Source organism: Ciona robusta, chromosome 3, assembly GCF_009617815.1.
Source record: "Ciona robusta chromosome 3, ASM961781v2".
Lineage (NCBI taxonomy): Eukaryota > Metazoa > Chordata > Ascidiacea > Phlebobranchia > Cionidae > Ciona > Ciona robusta.
The window spans coordinates 8,784,153-8,805,442 of record NC_143237.1 but is presented as its reverse complement, the minus strand read 5'-3'; the positions used below and the strand labels follow the sequence as shown (position 1 = coordinate 8,805,442).

General features: G+C 37.3%; 7 protein-coding genes across 7 annotated transcripts; 4 read left to right on the top strand and 3 right to left on the bottom strand.

Moving 5' to 3' along the window:
- Nucleotides 1–584: 584 nt before the first annotated feature.
- Nucleotides 585–2,048, bottom strand: LOC149738971 (saccharopine dehydrogenase-like oxidoreductase). The gene has a single exon (XM_089875624.1). It carries the CDS (start codon nt 2,045–2,047, stop codon nt 791–793), a length of 1,257 nt encoding a protein of 418 aa, XP_089731750.1. The 5' UTR covers nt 2,048; the 3' UTR covers nt 585–790.
- A 52-nt stretch (nt 2,049–2,100) lies between these two features.
- Nucleotides 2,101–4,936, bottom strand: LOC149738970 (G patch domain-containing protein 1-like). The gene has a single exon (XM_089875607.1). The coding sequence runs from the start codon at nt 4,689–4,691 to the stop codon at nt 2,256–2,258; it is 2,436 nt and encodes an 811-aa protein (XP_089731733.1). The 5' UTR covers nt 4,692–4,936; the 3' UTR covers nt 2,101–2,255.
- A 439-nt stretch (nt 4,937–5,375) lies between these two features.
- Nucleotides 5,376–7,775, bottom strand: LOC149738969 (betaine--homocysteine S-methyltransferase 1-like). The gene is made up of 7 exons (XM_089875628.1): nt 7,059–7,775; nt 6,799–6,990; nt 6,558–6,720; nt 6,067–6,240; nt 5,878–6,008; nt 5,698–5,792; nt 5,376–5,581 (listed from the first exon to the last, which is right to left on the bottom strand). Exons 1-7 carry the CDS (start codon nt 7,326–7,328, stop codon nt 5,485–5,487), a joined length of 1,122 nt encoding a protein of 373 aa, XP_089731754.1. The 5' UTR covers nt 7,329–7,775; the 3' UTR covers nt 5,376–5,484.
- A 497-nt stretch (nt 7,776–8,272) lies between these two features.
- LOC149738968 (vacuolar protein sorting-associated protein 26B-like) lies at nt 8,273–13,460 on the top strand. Its single transcript, XM_089875633.1, has 7 exons — nt 8,273–8,470; nt 9,170–9,324; nt 9,864–10,020; nt 10,273–10,437; nt 11,393–11,568; nt 11,965–12,107; nt 12,641–13,460. Exons 1-7 carry the CDS (start codon nt 8,406–8,408, stop codon nt 12,725–12,727), a joined length of 948 nt encoding a protein of 315 aa, XP_089731759.1. The 5' UTR covers nt 8,273–8,405; the 3' UTR covers nt 12,728–13,460.
- A 139-nt stretch (nt 13,461–13,599) lies between these two features.
- On the top strand, nt 13,600–15,295 carry LOC149738967 (uncharacterized). The gene has a single exon (XM_089875634.1). It carries the CDS (start codon nt 13,996–13,998, stop codon nt 14,938–14,940), a length of 945 nt encoding a protein of 314 aa, XP_089731760.1. The 5' UTR covers nt 13,600–13,995; the 3' UTR covers nt 14,941–15,295.
- A 191-nt stretch (nt 15,296–15,486) lies between these two features.
- On the top strand, nt 15,487–18,086 carry LOC149738966 (uncharacterized). Its single transcript, XM_089875568.1, has 2 exons — nt 15,487–17,153; nt 17,583–18,086. Exons 1-2 carry the CDS (start codon nt 16,509–16,511, stop codon nt 17,982–17,984), a joined length of 1,047 nt encoding a protein of 348 aa, XP_089731694.1. The 5' UTR covers nt 15,487–16,508; the 3' UTR covers nt 17,985–18,086.
- Nucleotides 18,087–19,060: 974 nt separating this feature from the next.
- On the top strand, nt 19,061–20,909 carry LOC149738965 (uncharacterized). The gene has a single exon (XM_089875572.1). It carries the CDS (start codon nt 19,550–19,552, stop codon nt 20,489–20,491), a length of 942 nt encoding a protein of 313 aa, XP_089731698.1. The 5' UTR covers nt 19,061–19,549; the 3' UTR covers nt 20,492–20,909.
- The last annotated feature ends 381 nt before the right edge of the window (nt 20,910–21,290 follow it).

Below are 21,290 nucleotides of genomic sequence, written 5' to 3'. Positions count from 1 at the left end.
CGCAGTTTTAGCTTTTTATAAAAAGCGACCGTTGGCTATAACTTGATTAATGTTCACAATTACTTTTTTACTCGTTACCCCTTAACAAAAAAAAGACATTCTTGAGTTATCATGATACTTTGGAAACATCGATCTGTATATCTGTTGCCAAAGCTTTCAAAACCCTTTATGCCCATTCTGAAGTTAACTTTTAACAGTTGATCTCTGCAACAGCAAATGCAGACAAGAATCGGGTACAACTCATGGGAATTACCCCATTTTTTCATACGAAGGGTTAGACGTTAGGGCTTTGAGGTGAGTTTCACAAGTACGTCTTAAGAAAATCACTCATTGAGCAGCTTCTCGCCTGCGTCGGAGTTGAACCCTTCACGGACACAAAATTTAAAGATACAATTATACAACGTTCGACTCCGACACAGCTGAAGTTTTAGCTTTTTATGAATAAGCGTCCGTTGGCTACGGTCTTGACGTGCAAAGCTTTTTATGAATAAGCGACCGTTGGCTACGGTCTTGATGAATGTTCATTAAATACTTTCTTGTTACCCCCCTTACTCGTTACCCTCAACAATAATCACAAGCATGAGTTAGCATGTAAGATATATTCAATTGTAATACCCGATTCAATTGTAATACCCGATTCAATTGTAATACCCGATTCAATTGTAATACCCGATTCAATGTAATTAAACAAACACAATGAATCAAATTTACAGTGTACAAATGTTGACAACAATTAAACGTGTATATGGGAATACATTTCTACACATAATTGTCTGGAGTTTCGTGCAGCCTATGAATGGTTTAAGACGTCAAATTTGATTCCTCTTTCATGCAAGCGTGAAATCAAACTTGTTTTTCCAAATGCAGCAGCTGGAGCGAAGACACCTCCTCGTTTTGGCAGGTTCTGCTTCTCCTGGATAATGCAGAGAGCTGATTGGACGATAGCAATGGGCGTCGCCACATAACCTGGTTCAGGACCTGAGACTTTTACTGTTATTTTCTTTTTCGGTTTTTTATTTGAGTCAAAGGAGCCAGTAGGATAACCCTCCCCGAACATTACGATGTTGAAAGATGATTCTTTAAGCTGCTGTTTAGTTGGACCTTCATGGCTGAACAAACCAAGTGTAAAAAACTTTGGGTGGTTTAGAAGCAGGGACCTGCCCCAGGATCTCATAGCGAGGAACTTGAAAATTCCTCCAAAAACCATCATAAGGAAAATATTCCACATGGAGCCAATGCAACTGTACATGGAGTATTGAGTAGGAGGTTCATCTAATTCTTCGCAGAAGTAACGCTGTGAGCGTTTGACAACAGAAGCATCTGCACCAAGGAACGGAATGCAGTAACTCTGCGCGAAAGATAAATAATGCATGAATCCTTCACGTTTCATTCTTGGTCCTACAGTTGGGAGTGGTTTGTGTCCAAATTGTTTCCTTATTTTGGACAGACTTTTCACATCTGAGATTCCATGAACAGCACTTTCATACGTGGTAAAGTGAAAACCATATCCTGAAGGTCCTGCATTAACTGACAGGTAAGCTTTGATGCTGTTTAAAGTGCCTTGGAACTGTTGCTGAGTAAACACAGCACCCAAGTCACTTGGAATACTGTCAAACCCACAAGCCCCAACAATTATAACCCCAGCTTCTTTAGCAGCTTCATCGTACTTAAGCTGCATGTTCTCCAAAAACTGCGGTTCTCCAGATATATCGACGTAATTTGTCTTTGCTTCCACGCATGCCTTGACCACTGGCTCTCCGAAAAATCGATACGGCCCCACACAGTTTAGTACCACCCTTGCCCTGCTACACATCAAAACAAGTGACTGAAAATCCTTCACATCAGCTATAATAACCTCCACCTGAATTTCATCTTCGTTTTCACCAACTGCAGTAGAAATTACTTTAGTGAGTTTGTCTCTGTTTCTCCCTGCCACAGCCATTGTAATACCATCTGTTTTGCAATGCTTGAAAACTTCTTGCACCACATACTTCCCAGTGAAGCCACTCGCTCCAAATATGACAAAGTCAAAATCACGACTTTCCATAATGACCACAAATGGTTAATAAAATATTACTGAAATGAGAACCTATACGATACCTGTTGTGAAAAATAGAGACACATATTAAACTTTAAAAAATTGTTTTTAGTTTGTAACGCTTAAACAATTTTGTATGTGAAAATGAATCAAAACAAAAACAAAAATGGCAGTGAATTTGTTCAAACATAACTAAATTTAACTAATAAGAGTAAGTTTAGGAATTGCGTTTCTTTTTATGTTTTTTATGCTTTGAAGATTTTTTATGAGATTTATGACTTTTATGCTTTTCTTTGTGTCTCTTCGAAAATGAATCATCATTTTTTGATGAATTTAATGTCCCTGCCTTCCTTGGTGGTGGAAGAGCAGGTCCGAACAAGTCCTCTTCCTTTTCTTCATTCTTCTCCTGGGATGCTAATGACTCCTTTGGTTTTAAAAGATCAGAAGTTGATTGTTGAGGTTCCTCATTTATTGAAAGTTTTTTATTAACAGGAGTAAATACATGTGGCATGGATGGAGGAAAACTTAGGTTTTCAACTTTTTCAACTTTCTGCTTTTCAGGCTCCTCCAGGTCATCTTCCTGCTCCTCATTCTCATCATCAGATTCCTCATCACTGGATGCGGCGAAGATTGACTTGAACAAGTCCATGGAAGCTCTTTCCTCTTCTTCTGCTGTTTCATCATTTTCGTTATCTTTTGTACTTTGAACTTCACTCAAATCATTGTTCTTTTTTATTTCATTACTAGCACTACCACTAGATACTTTCTGCATTTCCTTTAACATATTCTGAGGGAGTTCAGAGTCCTCCAAAATCGGTCTCTCTGCTGGACCTTGGTGCTTTAGAGAAGGCAGGTCAAAATTCGGAACAGCTTTTGCAATTCCTACCACGTCGGATTTCGGAAAGGGGTCTGGAACATTAAACCTTTTACACAGCAGTGGATCAGGATGCCACTCTATTCTGTCTCTTGTCATGATACCAAATACATGCTTGGACGACTCTTTTTTAACAGCTGTTGTTAATTCCTGTTCCTCATCTGTGGCTTTAGTAAATTTTGATTTCATGCTTGAAGTTAGATGACTGTACACTTGTGCAAGTTGTGAAAACTCATGTCGCTCATGATTTCTTTCCCACTCTGTGAGGTCGCTGTCTATGCCCAAATAAGGGTCCGTCTTCCTCTGCCGTACAGCCCTTTCATACTGTTCATATCTCCGCTGTTTTTCAGGATTATTATTAAACGGACGAAGAGATTTTGGATCAACCAAAGGAGCAGTTGGTCGCTCTGGTTTACTCAGTTTTTCAGGTTCTTCATTCTTACCTGCAGTAAAACCAAGCTCTGTTGGTTTTTTCTTTGCCATCTCCATCCTATTCCTATCATCGGGTGAAATGAAGTCAAACACAGAAACATATTTTTCTTTAGAATTTGCATTACCAAGCATAGTCTTTCTTTCCTTAGCTGTCAGGTGCGCCGTTGTAACTGCAGCAGGTACATGGAAATTTCCGGGCTGTGACAAATGCATCTCATTTATCCGATTCACCTCGTGTTGTAACTTTAACCTTCGATTGCAATCAAAGTCAGGCGGAAGTTTTGGTGCAGAATAACATTTCCTTTCAACAAATTTCTTTTTTTCAGCAGGAATAAACCCAGTAATAGCTTTATTTTTGTTGAACTCAATAGCTTCAACTTTGTGGCTACTGGCGATTGCTTTTGGCTTTGTCCACCCATATGAATCTTGAGGGTTTGCCTCTGCAGTTAAAACCCGATCATAGTTTTCCATGGTGTCCATAGAATATATGTCCTCATCTTCCTCCTCGTATGCCCCAACACCGAAAGCTTGGCCTTTAATAGAAAGCTTACTTCCTGACTTCATTCGAGCTTCGACTCCAGAAGATTTTTTCTGCTTTATAAACAAAGCATTGGTTGGATTAATCCCACTATACCCAAGGCCATGTGAATCAGCCTTAGCAATTATTTTAACCGGCATTTGGTCTTTCGGAGCAAAAGTGATTGGTTCTTGGCCAAAAGTATCCTCAATTGAACTTTGAATAGATCTTCCAGGAATGTAACATCCGTACACTTTCGGCTGCTCTTTTATCTCATCTTCTTTTTCTTCCTGATACCTTGCTCTCTCAACACGAGGACCGATGCCTTGACCCTCCTTCCACCCCAACTTACATAGAAGCTGTTTTCCAATATTTGACCTTGTTGGAACAATAAGAGACTCCAGCAACTCTGTTCCGAGTGACAGTGTCATTTTGTTCTCTTCCACCTGCAACTGCCTTTCGTTAATCAAGTTTCTTTTCTGGCCATGCTGGAAGTTCTGCTTCGCTTGGAGCAATGTAGGAGCAATACCAAAGTCCGAAACATCCTCTGTGTCCATAAAATCATGGGGCGTAAACGTCTTCTTTCCGGTTTTATTCGACCTTGTTGATTTAAACTCTGATGGTGTCCAGCCATCTTTTGAGCCAACAGAGTTATAATACCCTGCAGAGAATCCTCCAGTGAAAGCTCCATGGAAACGACGCCTGCCTTGTTCATCAGTAACAGTTTGTTCATGGATAGGTATCGAGGATGGTTTAGATGTTGCTTCTTCCAGATCTTTCAATGCATTCCCATACTTTGCAAACGGATGATCATCGTCCGAATCTGACATGATTGTTACCTGTATGTTCTGAAATAAAAAAGTAAAGGTATTAAACGCTATCTATATCATGTGTTTAGTTAGTTATTGCAATGATACCCATATTAATTGAATATAAATTACTAGATCTACAATGCAATGATACCCGTATTGAATGAATATAAATTACTAGACAATACGTGTGTATTGTAAATCACTCGGTACTAAAAGACACTGCAAATACGGATAACGTTTTAGTCCAAAGTTCAACAACTGCTCACTCATGTATTTATCGGTTTAGGGGATTTCCGCAGCATAAGCTCACGTTTGTTCGTGCGTTTTGGTTGGGCGACTTTGGTCACGTGACTTTACCTATAACTTACAGCATAGTACACGAACAGTGTACTATGCTTACAGTAGGCTTCTGGTACCCATAACTTACAGCATAGTACACTGTTAGTGTACTATGCTTACAGTAGGCTTCTGGTTGGTGAATGCTAACTAATAATCAAACACCAATTGTTAAAACTTGTTTCACGTCAGTTTTAAACTGACTTTCCACTCTGGTTATGTTCCAAACAGAGTGAAGTAAAATCCAACGTGTATTGATTTAATATGAATACAGTGTCGGATTTCTCCAGAATGTTTAGCGTTGGATCGCAGTATACTCCTTGAACACTGTTTTACATTTTTAAACCCAAATAAAAAACACAAAAAGACGTTTGCTCGTTTTATCGCGCAGCTTTCTTGTATTTCACATTTATTCTTCTTTTTATCATTTCAGGTGGGAAATAATTGTATTTGGCACCAAATGATCTGGCTTTAGTTAAACTCTTTCGCAATCCTCGTCAATTTCCACACATGGTGGCCCAAACATTCTGCCTGTTCCCGGAACCAACCTCTTCCAATAATCCGCATCTGACCTACAATATCTGGCGTTAAAAATTGACAGACGCAATCGTACACGGTTTATGCTGCAAACATGTTATGGTAATATTCAATGATAACGAACATTTTAAATGGGCAAATCACAATTTACTTTTTCTTGTAGTTGGACAAGCTGGCGTCTGCAAAGAAACCCAACTGAGGACACATGTCGTTTACAGGAGGATCAATTCCACGTTCGGGCTGGAGCTAAAATTAAAAATTTAAAAGATATCCAATTAAACTCATCGACCGAATAGAAACGGCGATCAGCAGAGTAAAAATTAATGCATACTTCTTGGGCGATGGCGCGAATATGGTGAGGTTCCGTACCACAGCATCCTCCAATGTATTTCACTCCAAGTTCAAACGCTTTCCGAGCAAACTGGCCAAATTCGAAACGATTAACCGAGCGAGAATCTAAGGCTGTTTAAAACATTTAAATATTATTAATACAGAAAAAAACAATTTAGCTTTCACGTACCGAACGGAAATTCGTGCAATGCCAAATGTCCCATCTTATGATGTTCTACTTCAGGGCACATCCAGCCCAGAGGTTGGCACATGAGATATGGTGATAACCCCGCTTTATCCACAGCTGATTTAATACGTTGCATGGTTTTTAAAGCAACCACTGGATCATACAAACAGTTGATTCCTGCAATCGAGAAATGATTTCACAACATGAAATTATTAACTAGAAGTTTAGTTTGTAAAGTAACTAGAAACCTTGATAATTAGTTAGTATATACTTGACAGTTTTGCCGATTGATCAGGACTGCATTTTAACCAGAAAACGTCAGAATGCGCTCGATAAATATTTTAAGGTTAACAGATGCGATCGGTTATACGGTAAATGTAAGATACTTAAAACCCAGCACATCAAAAAGCTTTGAAAACTGAAGTTACTGGTACTTCTAAAAATTCTTTTAGAAATCCAGGTATGATATTGTCATATTATTAATTAAAACTTACCAATTATATCTGCTCCGGTTTTCGCCATTCTTATTGCACATTCCTCGACAGAAACACCGTTTAAATCGCCAGTTGGTCCAATTCTCATCGTGCAAGCTACTGGCAAATTCCCTCGTTTCAAAACTTCGACACAAATTTCGAGTTCTTCAATATGGGCAAAATACTAAAAATAAAATTGTATCATCAGACCCATGGGTTACAGTTACAGCAGCGGAAATTATTGTACCAACCACTTACTCACTTCTGCAACAAAGTAATCGACTTTGTGTTTTAAGTAAAGTTTCAGTAACTTTTCGAAGCTCTGTTTCGTTTCTTTTTCATTCTCCCCTCTTACAAACGAAGAAACAGGCCCAACCGAAGCGTACACGAGTGCGCCACCCTCCGACGCCACTTCTTTCGCCATAATGCAAGCAGCTTTGTTTATCTCCTCGACCTGCGAAGTAGAATTTTAAAGTGTTTACCTAGAACAAACTAAAACGCACTAAGCTATGTATAACTTACTGAGTATTGCTGCTGTTTTCTTTCATTCTGCTTATTGGTTTTCCAGCTTCCTTCGGTAAAGTTAAAACATGGGGCCTGAATGGCATCGGCTCCAGCTCGCACGAATTCTCTGAGTAACTGACGAACAGCTTCTGGATATTTAATCACAGCTTCAGGTGTCCACGCGCCTGCCCTACAGTATCCTCGTTTTTCCAAAGTTAAAAGAACGCTACCATCCCCAACCACAGGTCCTTTAGATAGTTTCTGCAATATCCCTGACGTTTCAGTCATTTTTTATAGCCAGGACCAACGTTTGCTTTTACACTATACTTTGCAAGCGTAGGTTTTGTTACATAAAATCAAAATTGTCCAGTTAAAATCTTAGAATTGCAAGCACTCCTTATTTGCTGAACTTCGTACTGGTATTAAACCTCAAATACCACTCGTTTTACCGCAAGATAGAATTCCCGTGTGCATGGAAACAAATTGAACTACCAACAAGCTGAAAGAAGACTCTACCACTATATCGCCTCAAGAATCAGTTCGCAGAAATTGTTTTCTGTTTGCAAAAAAGAACAGTGCAAAGTTAATGAATAACTTTAGGGTTAAAATAATGCTATAAGATCAAAATAACTTAGCACCGTTCCTCAGCTTCCTCAACTATGTTTCGTTGTGCTGTGTTTGTTTTGATCGCGTAAGCCGCTGTTGTCTAGACGTGATATCTACTGAAGCGCGACTGCAATCTGTTTTGCCTGCAAAGGATATAGGGCCTACTGGTTGCTTCGATGTGCCATATACCAACGCTTTTACATCTATGTGTGTAAGCGTTGGTGACGTTTCTTCTTCATCTGCGTGATTAGGTCTGCACTTTCAATTCATTTCTATAGAAATACAATCCAATAAAGCTTCCACACATGTAGTAGGTTGAAATACGTGTTTCGATTCCGAAAAAAATAGTCTTGTGGCTGTTTCATACTCTTGACGACACCTTTTATGTACATTATTATTAATTAAATCCATAAATATACACATTTTAGCATGGACACGCGTCGAATTTATCCCACACGATAGAGTCTGGCATATTTATGCGATTTCTCTAAGCAGACTGTGGACGGGAAAGGCACCATCGAGCGGAAGTAGTACTTGCAAATTTTATTTTGCTGACTAATAAATACGCACTGAATTTCAGTCACGTGAATGTTTTGCGGAAGAAATTTTAAATTATTTAAGTTAATATATTCTCACCCACACACTGTTGTTTTTCTCAGAAAACTGTGACTTTTGCGCTTACGCTAGTAATGACTGAAGTTTAAATGAAAGTTCATTAACGGTTAATTTCTCAACAACATTAGGAGTCATCAAGTTAAAATGAACTTTTTCGGGTTCGGCTCGGGTGCTGAAATCGAAATACTTCTGGACGGAGCAGATAAAAGGTTCTTATATTTTATCAATGTGGTTTTTTCGTTCATATTCTCTCCAAATTATGAAAATAAAAACTGGTTATTGTTACAATTTCATGTATTATATATATATAATGTTTTATTTGTTTTACTTTGTATGTATATAAATCCAAATCAAGTCTTTACAACTACAACGCAAGTTATACATGTAACAAGTACTTGTGGCAAATATAATAATAATGTTTCTAAGTTAAAAGTAAATATGTAGCAGCCCTGCTTAAACAACAAGACTTTTGGGTTTTGTGGCTAAAGTAAAGGTTATGTGTATGAACAATGTTTTTTAGTTTTTATTCCTGTTAGTTGCTATTTCTTGGTCGGAAAGTTTTGAGTCATTTTATAGAATGGCCGTCTGCCTGACGCTGCACCTAAACAACACTTTTGTTAATAAAATATTGTTAAGTTAGTTAACCTTAAAATCTAGTGTTATCGCAATGTTTTGGACATTTCCACAAAAATAAACAGGCATATTATATTTGAAAACTGGGTATTAGTGAAGAATTCTCTGGTGGGTTACATTATGGGCTGGTGGGTGTTAAAGGTAGGGGTTAGAGAATATTTGTCGTTATATGGGTAAGTAGTTATGTGTAGTGGTCACTGGTCAGATAAAGAAAGGGGAGGATCCTTCACTAGCGCCAAGCTTTGCGTACGAGTTCTCAACTTATACTTCCATAGGAAAAAAGTGGAACACAAAATATCAGAAAATAAATCCGAAGAACTTTCTGTATATTATGATGGTGAAACGGTTTCTGGTGCTGTCAGTATCTCATTGAAACCTGGTGGTAAACTAGAACACAAAGGAATCAAAATAGAACTAATAGGACAGATAGGTTGGTAGATGTAGCATTTAAAAATCTTGAGTGTGTTTAAGTACCTTATATAAATATTCATGTGTTCGATTTTTTGTATTTAAAACATTTAGCATTACTGCTATATAATTTCTGTTTGAATAAAAGACTGACGATATATATTTTTTGTTATACAATTGGTTAGACTTAATATTTGTCTGTTATATTTTTGTAGCACCAGATTTTTACAGCTGCATAAATATTCATGCTGTATTCATATGCACCAAACCCGCCATGGTAGGGTTCACTGAAACTTTTGCACATTTATCTATAAACATCGGAACAAAATATGTTTTTCCAAGATATGTTCGTTAACTATCCCTGCCTCCCCTGCATTTTAAAAAGTTTGACTGTTTGACAAATGTATTTATTTTTTACCACTGATTGGATTAAATCAGTTTACAATATTTGCACTATTATATAAGCTGTTTGAAATACAATCACATGCTGTATATTAATTGCATGCCAAAAGTCATTACTTCTATTAAAGCATTGATAAATGGTTGATTTTATTTGAACAGAAATATTATACGACCGTGCTAACCAACACGACTTTGCCACGCTCACCAAACAGCTTGCTAGTCCTGGTATTCTTAACCAAAGCAAGGTTTATGCTTTCGAATTTCCTCATGTAGAGAAACCGTATGAATCTTATTTCGGTTCAAATGTGAGACTCAGGTGGGACATTTTTGGCGGTTTTTTGTAGGCTGTTAGCGCTCTCTGTTGTACAATTTTGAATCTTATTTCGTTCCAAATGTAAGACTCAGGCAGAAAAATTATTACTTAGCTGTTTTCTGTATACATACTTTAAAAAAAACGTTTGTTTTTGAGCTATATTAAGCTCTTCCCTATATATAAACCTATGTATTAAAATTGTTATTGCTTTAATGGCTGTCTAAATTAATATGTTAATATGTTTGATCCAACCAGGTATTCCCTGAAAGTAACGGTGGGTAGAAGACTTACAGATCTTAACAAAGAACTTGAATTTGTCGTCCACACACTGAGTACTTACCCTGATACAAACACAAGTATTAAGATGGAAGTTGGAATTGAAGATTGTCTTCATATTGAATTCGAATACAACAAACAAAAGTAAGTTTTTAAATTTTGGTAATTAAGTGTTAGTGATTTAGAAATTACATGTCTTTCATATCTGTATTAAAAAGATTGTTATTTAATACATATATATTATAAATATTCTATTCTGTGGGTTTTATTTTTCCACACCATGGCCCATTGGGCTCCCCAAATATAGGCCAGAGTTGGTCTATTACCCCAAGAAAGATATTATCAATAGACAATAAAATAAAATCTGTAATTTACAACACAAAAGTGTCTTACATTACCACTTAGAGTCATAATTTATGTTGTCAGTTAAACTGCTCTGCCAATTAATTATGTCAATACAAGGCATTCCATAGTTGTAGGCTAGAATTTGTTGACATTAGTTTGGAATTAGTTCTACAACCTCATCATTGAACTACTTTGTTTCCAATATCAATGAATTATTCATACAAGTCACAAGTGTAAATATTTTTATTGCTCATTTAAAAGAATTTAAAATTAAAAACCTTTCCTTTCAAATTTCTGTTTTATTGCTTAATGCATCATTCTTTTTGGTAAATGAATATTAATGCAGTTATCACTTAGCAGTACTGTTTTTTTGTAAACTTGTAACATAGGTTTAACGTCCAATATAATAAGTTATATTTTGTTCCTCCCAATTTACTTTTCAAATGTTCGAATTTGTATTGACTTGACTTGAATATTATTGATTGGCTACAAAAGAAAATATACATTGTTTACTTCTTGGTTGTGGTTTCTGTAGGAACTTGGGAGTCACTACGACTAATGTAGTCCGTAAAAGTAATTTATTGCACATAAAAATTTACCAAATAATAAAACATAAATTTTTACTATCATAATTAATCTGAAAAAAAAAGTTTCTTTTTTACTCACCTTTTTGTTTTGGTATCAGATAAAATTTCCAGTATCTAAATATGTCTTACTAGTCACCAAAATTAAATCCTACAACCCTTGATTCCAGGTATCACCTCAAGGATGCTATCATAGGCAAGATATACTTCCTTCTTGTGCGAGTAAAGATCAAACATATGGAGATGCATGTTATAAAGAGAGAGACCACCGGCACTGGTCCAAGTGTCTACCATGATGATGATACCGTTGCAAAGTTTGAAATCATGGACGGGGCGCCTGTTAAAGGTTACTTTTAAGTTATTTGCTGTTTTGAATGAAAGAATGACTAATTTGTTATCCTCGCGTGGCTGGAAAACAACAGTCATGATTATAATAACACGGGTGCTTTGTTTTATACACCTTTTCTCAGAACTTTTGCGGGTGTAATAGGTTTGGTCATGCTCATGCTTATTGTTTGCTGGAAATATAACTGTGCACCGTTACGCCCTTGTTCTGTATCAATAAATAGAACATTTGTAATAAAACGTCAGTTATAAATTTTTGTATAATTATTGCAAGTTCAAAATGCTATTCAACTAAGAAACTTCTCAACAAAAAAAGTAAAAAAAAAAAACGCTGTTAAAAATATTGAAGTTCTATTTTTGATGATGCTCTAATAGGCTAATCTTTTTCCTCTTCCAGGAGAATCAATTCCGATCCGTCTCTTCCTCGGAGGTTATAACCTTACTCCATCGATGCGGGACATCAATCGGAAGTTTTCAGTCAAATATTTTCTTAACCTGGTTTTAATTGATGAGGAAGACAGAAGATATTTCAAACAACAGGTATTTGTCACTCATATGTTAATTGAGTAGCTTAAATAGGCGCCAAACTTTTTAAAATGCAGGGAAGGCAGGGATAGTTAGATGTGCATTCTTTTAAACGAATTTTGATGCTAACGTTAACAGAAAATTTTAGGGTAGGCCTGTCTATCATGCCACCCCAGGTTTGGATTCTATAATACTTTACCAATAAGTGATTTCCAATGTATTACATATAGTATATTACAAATATTGTATACTGTTCACTTTTGAAGCAGTGATTTCTAATCCCTGAGCTGAGACACAATAATGGGGTACTTTTGTCATATGTCTGTTAAAATAAAATCATCTAAGCTGCGTTGTATTAATATATATGTTGTCCTAGGAAAAGGTTAAGATGCAGTTATGTTTAGGTCATGAGCTGAAGAATTATAAAACCGTATCCTCACGACTCCCATAGACCGTTGTTAATTGTTTAAATCACGACGTTATGTGCTGAAGGTGTCCCACCTTCCCCCACACTACTACAAATGTATACATCCACCTTCTTTCAATAGGAAATTATCTTATGGAGGAAAGGAGACGTCCCGCGTCGGCAAATAAACAGCGCGATTGAAGAATCCACCCAACGGTTCGGCGCGTAACTTACCCTTGATTTGAACTTGCGGGCAAACGACCAACTTGCTCAAACATTGAAGAAACAACAATAGCAGAAACGACGTACAGACAACCCACCCTTTTCACTTCATAACCATTTTCATATAAACCCATCTATCCTCTATTAAGCCACGAATCGACCGATATCTATACTCGAATCAGGCGTGTGATTTCCTTGATTCTTCGACTTAAAACAGAGGTGTTAACGATTTCACCACAACTCATACCACCATCTAAAATCATCTATTCGGTTCGTGATATAAGAGCAATTTTGTTCACCCGGTTTTAAAATGCAGACCGTTACTTTAAGTTGCTGATTTATTTATCATTTTCGGTAATTAGCGATTCATACTATTTACCTAACTCTCATAATGCGTAAGAATTCATCCAATCAAAAAATCCAGCCGATTCAGATTCATAACATATATACAATATATTCCACCGAAATACCAGAAAAAACAAAATTAAATTCCTACCTAATTACGCGATATTTCAACGGCTTTCCCTTAAACCGAGCATATTTTGCTCGGTCCTGTAATCTGCGGTTCTAATTGAACGGTCATTTACGAACAATGTGTTTCTTATCGCAGTGTGCAATGTTGATTCGAGTTGTGTTGTAATTAATGTATCTGTGTTATACCCGTGCGGCGAATAAACGCCCAACGCGTCGGTTGCTGGCCTTTCGTCGATTCCCGAACAACAATAAACGATTGCCGGTTATTTTCGCTTTATTATATCTGGCCGTACGTCATGCCCACTTTCGGATTAGTGGTTTTCGCACAATGTCTTGTAAAGAGAATACACCCACCAAAACACACCTACAGTTTAAGCCCAAGGTATGTTTGTTTAAAGTAAGGTGGGGGGAGATGGGACACTTTATCATTCTATTTTCTCGTCACATTTGGTGGTAAAAAAGATAATTTAAACAAATATAAAACCGTATCCTTACGTCTACCATAGACCGTTGTTAATTGTTTAAAACGCGGTATTTGGATTTAGGTGCTAAAGGTGTCCCGCCTTCCCCCACTCTACTGTATTAATTGTATTCTGTTTGAGCTATAATTGAATTAATAATGCATTGTGTACAGAATCAAACACTTTGAGGTAATTAAAAACAAATTAAGATTTCGTAAACATACTGATGCAGTAAACTGTATGGTAATTGACAATGCATTAGGTTTAACCGTGCGCCATTTTAGCCATCAGACCTGCATTCAACCAGTTAGCTCCTACATTGTAGGCGCATTTTAACAACATGGAAATCTCCGGTAATATTACAACAATAACAAATTTTCTGCTTACCAGTGACGTGTCGAGTGCGACTGAACTTAATGTGGCTCAAGGAAAAGTTCTAAGAGCGTCCGAGGACATGATGGTGGTTGCACTAATCGTGCTCAGTTTATACTTAACAGTAGCCTCCTTTGCTTACCAATGGAAGCAGCCGTCGCTCAGTGCCTTGAAAGGGACAAACAGATTATGCAGCGCCTGTGCAGTTATGCTTCTGGTCCAGTCGTTGTTTTTCGAAGTTGAAATGCGTGTCAGTTCTCCGACCTTACAGCTCTGTTATGCGTACTACGTAATCGTGCTAATTCTTGCCACAATCAACAAGTCACTAACATACTGTGTACTTTGGGTACGACAAAGGAGCTTTTACAAGAATCCTAAAAGTCAGTGTATGGTGTACTTCGGCAACGCAGTACTTACAGGAATCATCGTGCTGCCAATCTTACAGGTTGGGGTTTTAATGCTTAACATTGTTGACACGTCTCCCGTAGGGTGCATAACAAGAAAAGGGCCGGAGTTCTCGACAGTTTTAGTCCCGTTCGTATTTATGCTCTTCGTAGTTGTTCAACTGATTCTGCTTGGCCTCGTCCTCCGCCCAATTGTCCGCCATATCATGCGGAATAAGATCGGGCAAACTTCCAACTTGACGACGGTTGCAGTTCGTCTCAGCGTTTGCACAACACTCTGCGTTTTTACCGACCTTGCATTTTTGACAGTAGCGATAATTCAACCAAAGAACGTGGGATTTAGTTTTGGACCAATCGTCTTTCACTTTAACTCAACTGTCAATGTGGCAGCTATGCTGTGTTCGTTTGCTGATTACTCTGAACGTCTTATGCCGTTTTCACCATCCAACAACTCCAGTGTTTTAGAAGAGGATGGCCAGGAACCAAACACAGAGAAATCTCGAGTCTAAACACTTCAGATCCCCTAATACGCGAATTGTAATATTAATATCAAGTTCCTTAAGTTTATAAACAGTTTTAAGTCCTGTTCGATTTGTTCCTAAAACTCACGTGTGTGCGAGTTACACTATAGAACTACAATAAGGCTGTTCACTTTGTTTTAGCACAAACACAACCGATTTGATATTGTACTGATGCTTTATGTACATCATTGTGACTTTTGTTTTAGTTATTTACTGTTTAGAATTTTGGTTGTACTTGAATAGTATATAGATTTATAACTGTAGCTTTTGTTAGTTGTAAATGTGCTGGTATTTATTAGTTATTTAGTTTTCTGCAATAAAATAAAACTTGTAGTGAACAATATAGAGTCGTATATAAAGTAGAATAGGGGAAGAAGGGACGCCTTTAGCACATAAAATCCAAACAATGAAGTATTATATTGTTTGGCGGCAAAAATATACTTAATCTTGCTTCAGGGTTAAAATTCTGTTCAGACAAGCGCGTAAGTTCTTGAACAAAGGCCAATTATTATAAATTTCACCTGCGGGTGTAAATTATGTTGGCGTATATGTCTCAACGCTTGTCGTATCTTTGCAATCAGATGTTTTTATCTTTATCCAATTTGTAAGAATATAGGCGACATGCGAGTTAGGACAGATATATATAGCTTTAGTTTTATAGAATCCATTAGTTTATAACGGTTGTCATTAGGACCAATAATATCATATAGTAGAGTGGGGAAAGATGGGACACCTTTAGCGTATAATATTTGCATATTTTGATCGTGATTTAAACAATTAACAGCGGTCTATGGGAGTCATAAGAATACGGATCTATATTTATTAGAATGTTTTTTGCTTACTGTACCAAATGCGACGGGCAAATGAAATAAAAAAGTGTCCCATCTTTCCCCACCTTACTATACAATTTAATTGAATGCAGATAGTCTAGACCCAGAAGTAGCAATTTATACATAACTACAAAAGAGAAATTGCGTAAGAATTTGGTAGGTGTAGTAATAGAATTTTCCGGTAAAAAAATGACCACTAAGGTCACTGCCGTTGTGTCAGTTCATTGAAATTGCAAGAAAAACAAACTGACTGTTGGCTCAAGGGAAACTATCCCGTATTTAAACAATTACACTTGACGGACAAATAAACGATTCGATCCCCGACAAGTTACAAAAATACAAATGCTTGTCTATTTCCGTTGACGTTTCTTGACTGTAGCCTACAGTAGTATGCCGGTATACAAATCGAAAACGATTCGGCTACGCAAGGGTTAAGTTCATATACTCGGAAGCGTGAATGCAATTTAGCTTGAGTTCGCAGTTCATATGTCAGTGTAAAAAGTATTACAACGAGTTAACATTTGATTTATTTGCATTAATAAACTAAGTTTAGCAGTTTGTGTGTCGGTTTAAAAAGCAGTAGAACGAGTTAACCTTTGGTTTAATTGCATTAAGAAAAGCGTTGCAAAGGCGTTGATTTTTGTTTTGTTTTATGTAGACTTTGTAGACTCTTGTCTGTAATTCAGACCAAGTGTATAGGCGAAGGTGTAATGGAAACGACCAGACATGAACCAGTCAACACGACAGTACAATACAACACAATTGAGTCTTTCTGTACAACCACAAGCAAGCACTTTGCAAGAAGGGATTTTATCAAGGCTACCTATTGTGACGACAACGCCGGATTCTTCTAACGTGACTAATAACGGGACAGTGATACAGCCTCGACATGTTCCATTATTCGACACTATTGCAGTGCACACTCTGATAGTTATATCTTGTTACTTGCTTATCGCCACCATTATTTATACGGTGCGTAAGAAGAAAGACAAAGTGGCTCCGCACCTGCACAGAGTGAACGCTTTATGTGTGGTAGCGACTTCTCTGCTTTTATTTGAATCATGCTGGTTTCTGGTCGAAGTCTACGTAACCGGGTCCGCCACTTTTTGTACGGCTTACTCCGCCACAAATGTCACGGTGGGCACAATCAACAGAGCTGTGATATATACGATTCTCTGGCTTAGGCAAAGGGCGTTTTATCGTAAGCGTCCAACAGCCTGCGCAACCTCGCGAACTATCAACCTTCTCAGCAACGCGCTGCTCGGTGGAATCTTAATGTTTGCATTGATCCAAATTATGACAATGTCTTCTATTCCTATCTTATCAGTGAAGGGCAAGTGCGTAACTGGCAAGCCATCAGGATTCCTAAACGTAAGTAAATGCCGCAGCAGCTTATGCAGTTTAAGATTTTCGCTAAACCGATTATATGTGCGCCGTTACCCAACAGACATGCTGCCTCGCACGTGCAATAACATGCACAAAGAAATCGCGTAAAAAATATCGAAATTTCTACGTTTTTTTGTTTGTTAATTTCTTATTTTGCAGACACCTATAAAAACCCACTGCTTTGCTTTATAAAGTATGTTCACATAGCTGATTATAGGTTGGTTTGTGACCTATTGACCCTTCCTATAAATATAATGACCTTTTTAATAAATTATGTTCAGTCGCTCCGCAGTGAATAAACGCCAGCATATAAATTTAACGAACATTTATTAAATTCAAAAACAGGATTTAACAAAACTTTTTTTTAACGAAACACAATTTTATTTTGTTTAAAACGCGATTTTATTTTCACAGATCTTCGCTCCAATTATATTCTTCATCATTGCGCTCTTCCAAGTTGTCCTCTTACTCCCGATCCTCTATCCGGTCGTCAAGCATGTCCACTCCCGGAGGACTGGCCAGAACAAAGGAAGACTGGATTCTGTCATCACGAGACTTTGCATCAGTGGTTCTGTGTGCGTCCTTACCGACATTGGGTTTTTGATTTTATCTGCAAACGATCACCCGTCCGTTTCGTTTAGTTTTATTCCAATATGCTACGCTTTCAATACGGTTATAAACGTAACCTCGACGATCATGTCGTTTTCGGACTTTAGCAATCGACTCTTGCCTCTACGTTGTGGGTGTGTACATAAAAAGGAGGCGTCCTTAATTCCGAAAGAGATTGCACACCAGTTAACAGTTTCGCACATTTGACGAAACACAATTTATTTGTTTTTACGGCGAGCCGTCGCAGTATGCTGTCCTTGTTATTGTTTTCGTTGCGCTTTTCTTGATTAAATTATAGTTTTCGTTGCATTTTTGGTTTTGTTTTGATAGGCGCTTGTTCAAGAAAACTCAAGAAATCAGCATTATTTTTAAACAATAAACAAAGTACGGTATTTATTAGTTGTTGAATATCTGGATAACGCACACTGCCTATATATGGCTACGTATAACGTTATACGATATACTGTATGTTGCGATGTTCGCATTTTCGTTGCCTATATCATCTTCACAACTCTTTACAGGTGACATAACACCAAAATTTTATCTGCTGGTTGCCTTGCCCCAAAAAATTTGGTTGCAAACAAAGAACATTCAAAGAATTATAAAACTGTATTCTCACGACTCTCATGGTCCGTTGTTAATTGTTTAAAACACGATCAGAATGTTTGGATATTATGTGCTAAACGTGTACCATCTTACCCCTCTGCACTATCTACATTTGCAATTTCGTGAAAAGTCAAGTGGTTAACCAATGGTAAATTATACAAAACAATAGACCTAACGGTTGTTGTAGGTGTATACAGAAATTAAGGTTTTAGTTCTGCAAAACAATTGGTAAACAAATAAATTCTTAAGCATAGTCGACCTTTAAGCGGTTGCTGCCAAAACATACAACACCAGAGAAGTACATTCCTTTACGGCGTTACAGGATTTCAAGAGAGACTGTACTGGAAAACTAAATCATAATATATTTAACCTACCGGGATGTAATGCGTGACTAAAATACTCTGAGTAATAAATAGACTTTGCTCGGTCAATTTTGTGGCTTAAAATTATACTATATTTGACCGTTCTGGCGGAATCTATTTTTTATTTGTTTATGAAATATATGGTTACGGATTTGAAGCAAATAATCGAGTTTATACTTTTGAAAATGAGCGAGATTGAGATCTGGAATATATCTCGTGGCAAGTGCTCGCTTTTTACAGGTGAAGAGAATCGACTGTCCCCTGAAATTGATAATAACACAGAGAAAAAGTCCGCGTTTGGTCGAAGCTGGCTAGAGTTTCGAGCAAAGATACGAAAACAAAGTGATAATAGAGCACCGCAGTTCGAGCTGCGAAGAACTTTTGCTCGTTAAAATCTCATCGCTTTCGTTCTGATATAGTACATGACAGTTCAATTATATCTAGTGTATAAAGCCAGACCAAGTACATGAGGGCAGATACTATATATATAGTGAAGCTGTGCAGAAGAGTTTAGTCGTTAACGTGATGTTTCTGACGCTTGTTGCAGTTGCTTTTGCGACCGGGTAATAAAACTACTATACCTATTTGTAATCCACTTTTGCTTTTGTGTTTTATCAATGGCGTGAACATATGTGAATTTGAAAAAGCGTCGGTCTGGAGATGAATAATTTAAACCTATCGGTAATTTAAACCATAATACCTGTGGTGGGGAAGAATTGGATTGTCTAACATTTGTGATGTGTAAAGCTATTATTCAGGTGTTGGTTTAGAATATCTGTTAAGTTAATTTAAGCCTCGGTCAGCATGTCTACCGCTACAGCAACTTTTAATATTTCAACGACAGCCGTGATGAACATCACTATGGCAGGGAATCCGTATATGATTGCCGAGGAATGCATCGTAGCTTTGCTGCTTGCTTTTTCACTGTACGGCTCAATCGTTGCTGCCGTTTTTGCCGTTCGCTGTAAAGTAGCTGCGCTGAGAAAAGAAAATATTCTTTTCGTCTTATCAGTTGGCATCTTGTTTCTGCGTGCTTGCTTTTTTGAAGTGGAGATTCATGTTCCTGCATCGACAACGGCGTTTTGTGTCGCATTTTCTGCAATAAATGTTGTTCTGGCCAATATTAACCGAGGAATAGTTTACCTGATTCTATGGATGCGCCAGAGAACATTCTACCAATCGCCCATTCTCACTCATTTAAACTCGAAGTACATCAAAGTGCTGAGCAAAACAATTTTGATCGGGATCGTAACAATGCCAATAATTCTAATCGGTATGCTAGTTGCAATACCTATACAGTTCAACCTAGACCTAAGCTGCCACACTAAGAGATCGAACATCTTCTTACAAATTGCTGTGCCAGTCGTTTACGCCCTACAAGCACTCATTCAAATATTCCTCCTGGCGATTGTACTCTACCCAATCATAAAGCACATCATCATTACTAAATTCAAGAGAAACAACAAAATGGCATCGGTAATAATTCGACTAAGCGTCTCCACGACAGTGTGTGTTCTTACCGACATAGCATTCACAGCGTTTTCGATAAACCCATCAGAAAACTACTCCTTTTATTTCCTTGCCATTATATATGGGATCAACACGCTAATCAACGTGTGTGCCGTGGCGTTTAGCTACACAGATTACTTACATCGTATCTTACCTTGCATTAAGAAGAAACAACAGCCTGTATCTCCCGAAGCTAGTGCCGTCCGAGAAACTAATCTTGCGAAAACAATTCCTTAAAACTGCATTCGATAAAAGCTGATTTCACATAATATGCTCACATTATTACTTGCTTGCCTTTTAAGCGTGAATATGACATGAGTTTCTAGCCCATTTTTTCTGTAAATGGTATTATATAGTATTGGTTGGGGTAACGTACTTGGTCCATGTTTTTATTTTCCTTTATATCGCCCCATTATGGCTATAGTAGACAAAGAATATTACAGAAAAATATGACCGTATACCCTTTGTAAATATATTAATTTTAAACTGTATATCGGTCTTACACTACATCAGTTAGCCGAAACTTACAAATGGCAACAGCTTTCTATTTGATTTTATTTTGCGAGGTGCATTTTTGGAATATCGTAAATTGTATAAACTATAAGTTATGCTTTTTGTAAATAAATTTGCAGAATAGAAATGATAAAAATTGAAACATGTGTCATGTTTAAACTTCGTTTAGATAATCTTGTTTAAAGTCTAGTTATTAAACAATAATATATTGGCAAAGGGTTATAAGAATACCAGTAAAGAGCGGGGAAGACGGGACAACTTTAGGCAGTTAATAACCAAGTATCCTGACAATTAACGACGGTCTATAGAGATCCTAAGGAAACGGTTTTATAATTCTTTTCATGTTCTTTGATTATACCAATTAGACGAGAAAATATAATGAAAATGTGTTCCATCTTCACGCACCCTACTATACTTCTTTTACATACAAATATGAATTTATATCTGTATATAAGTACAAATATGAGTTTATACTGTTCTTGAATGACAGTGTGTGATGAAGGTTTACATGCAAAATCGCACA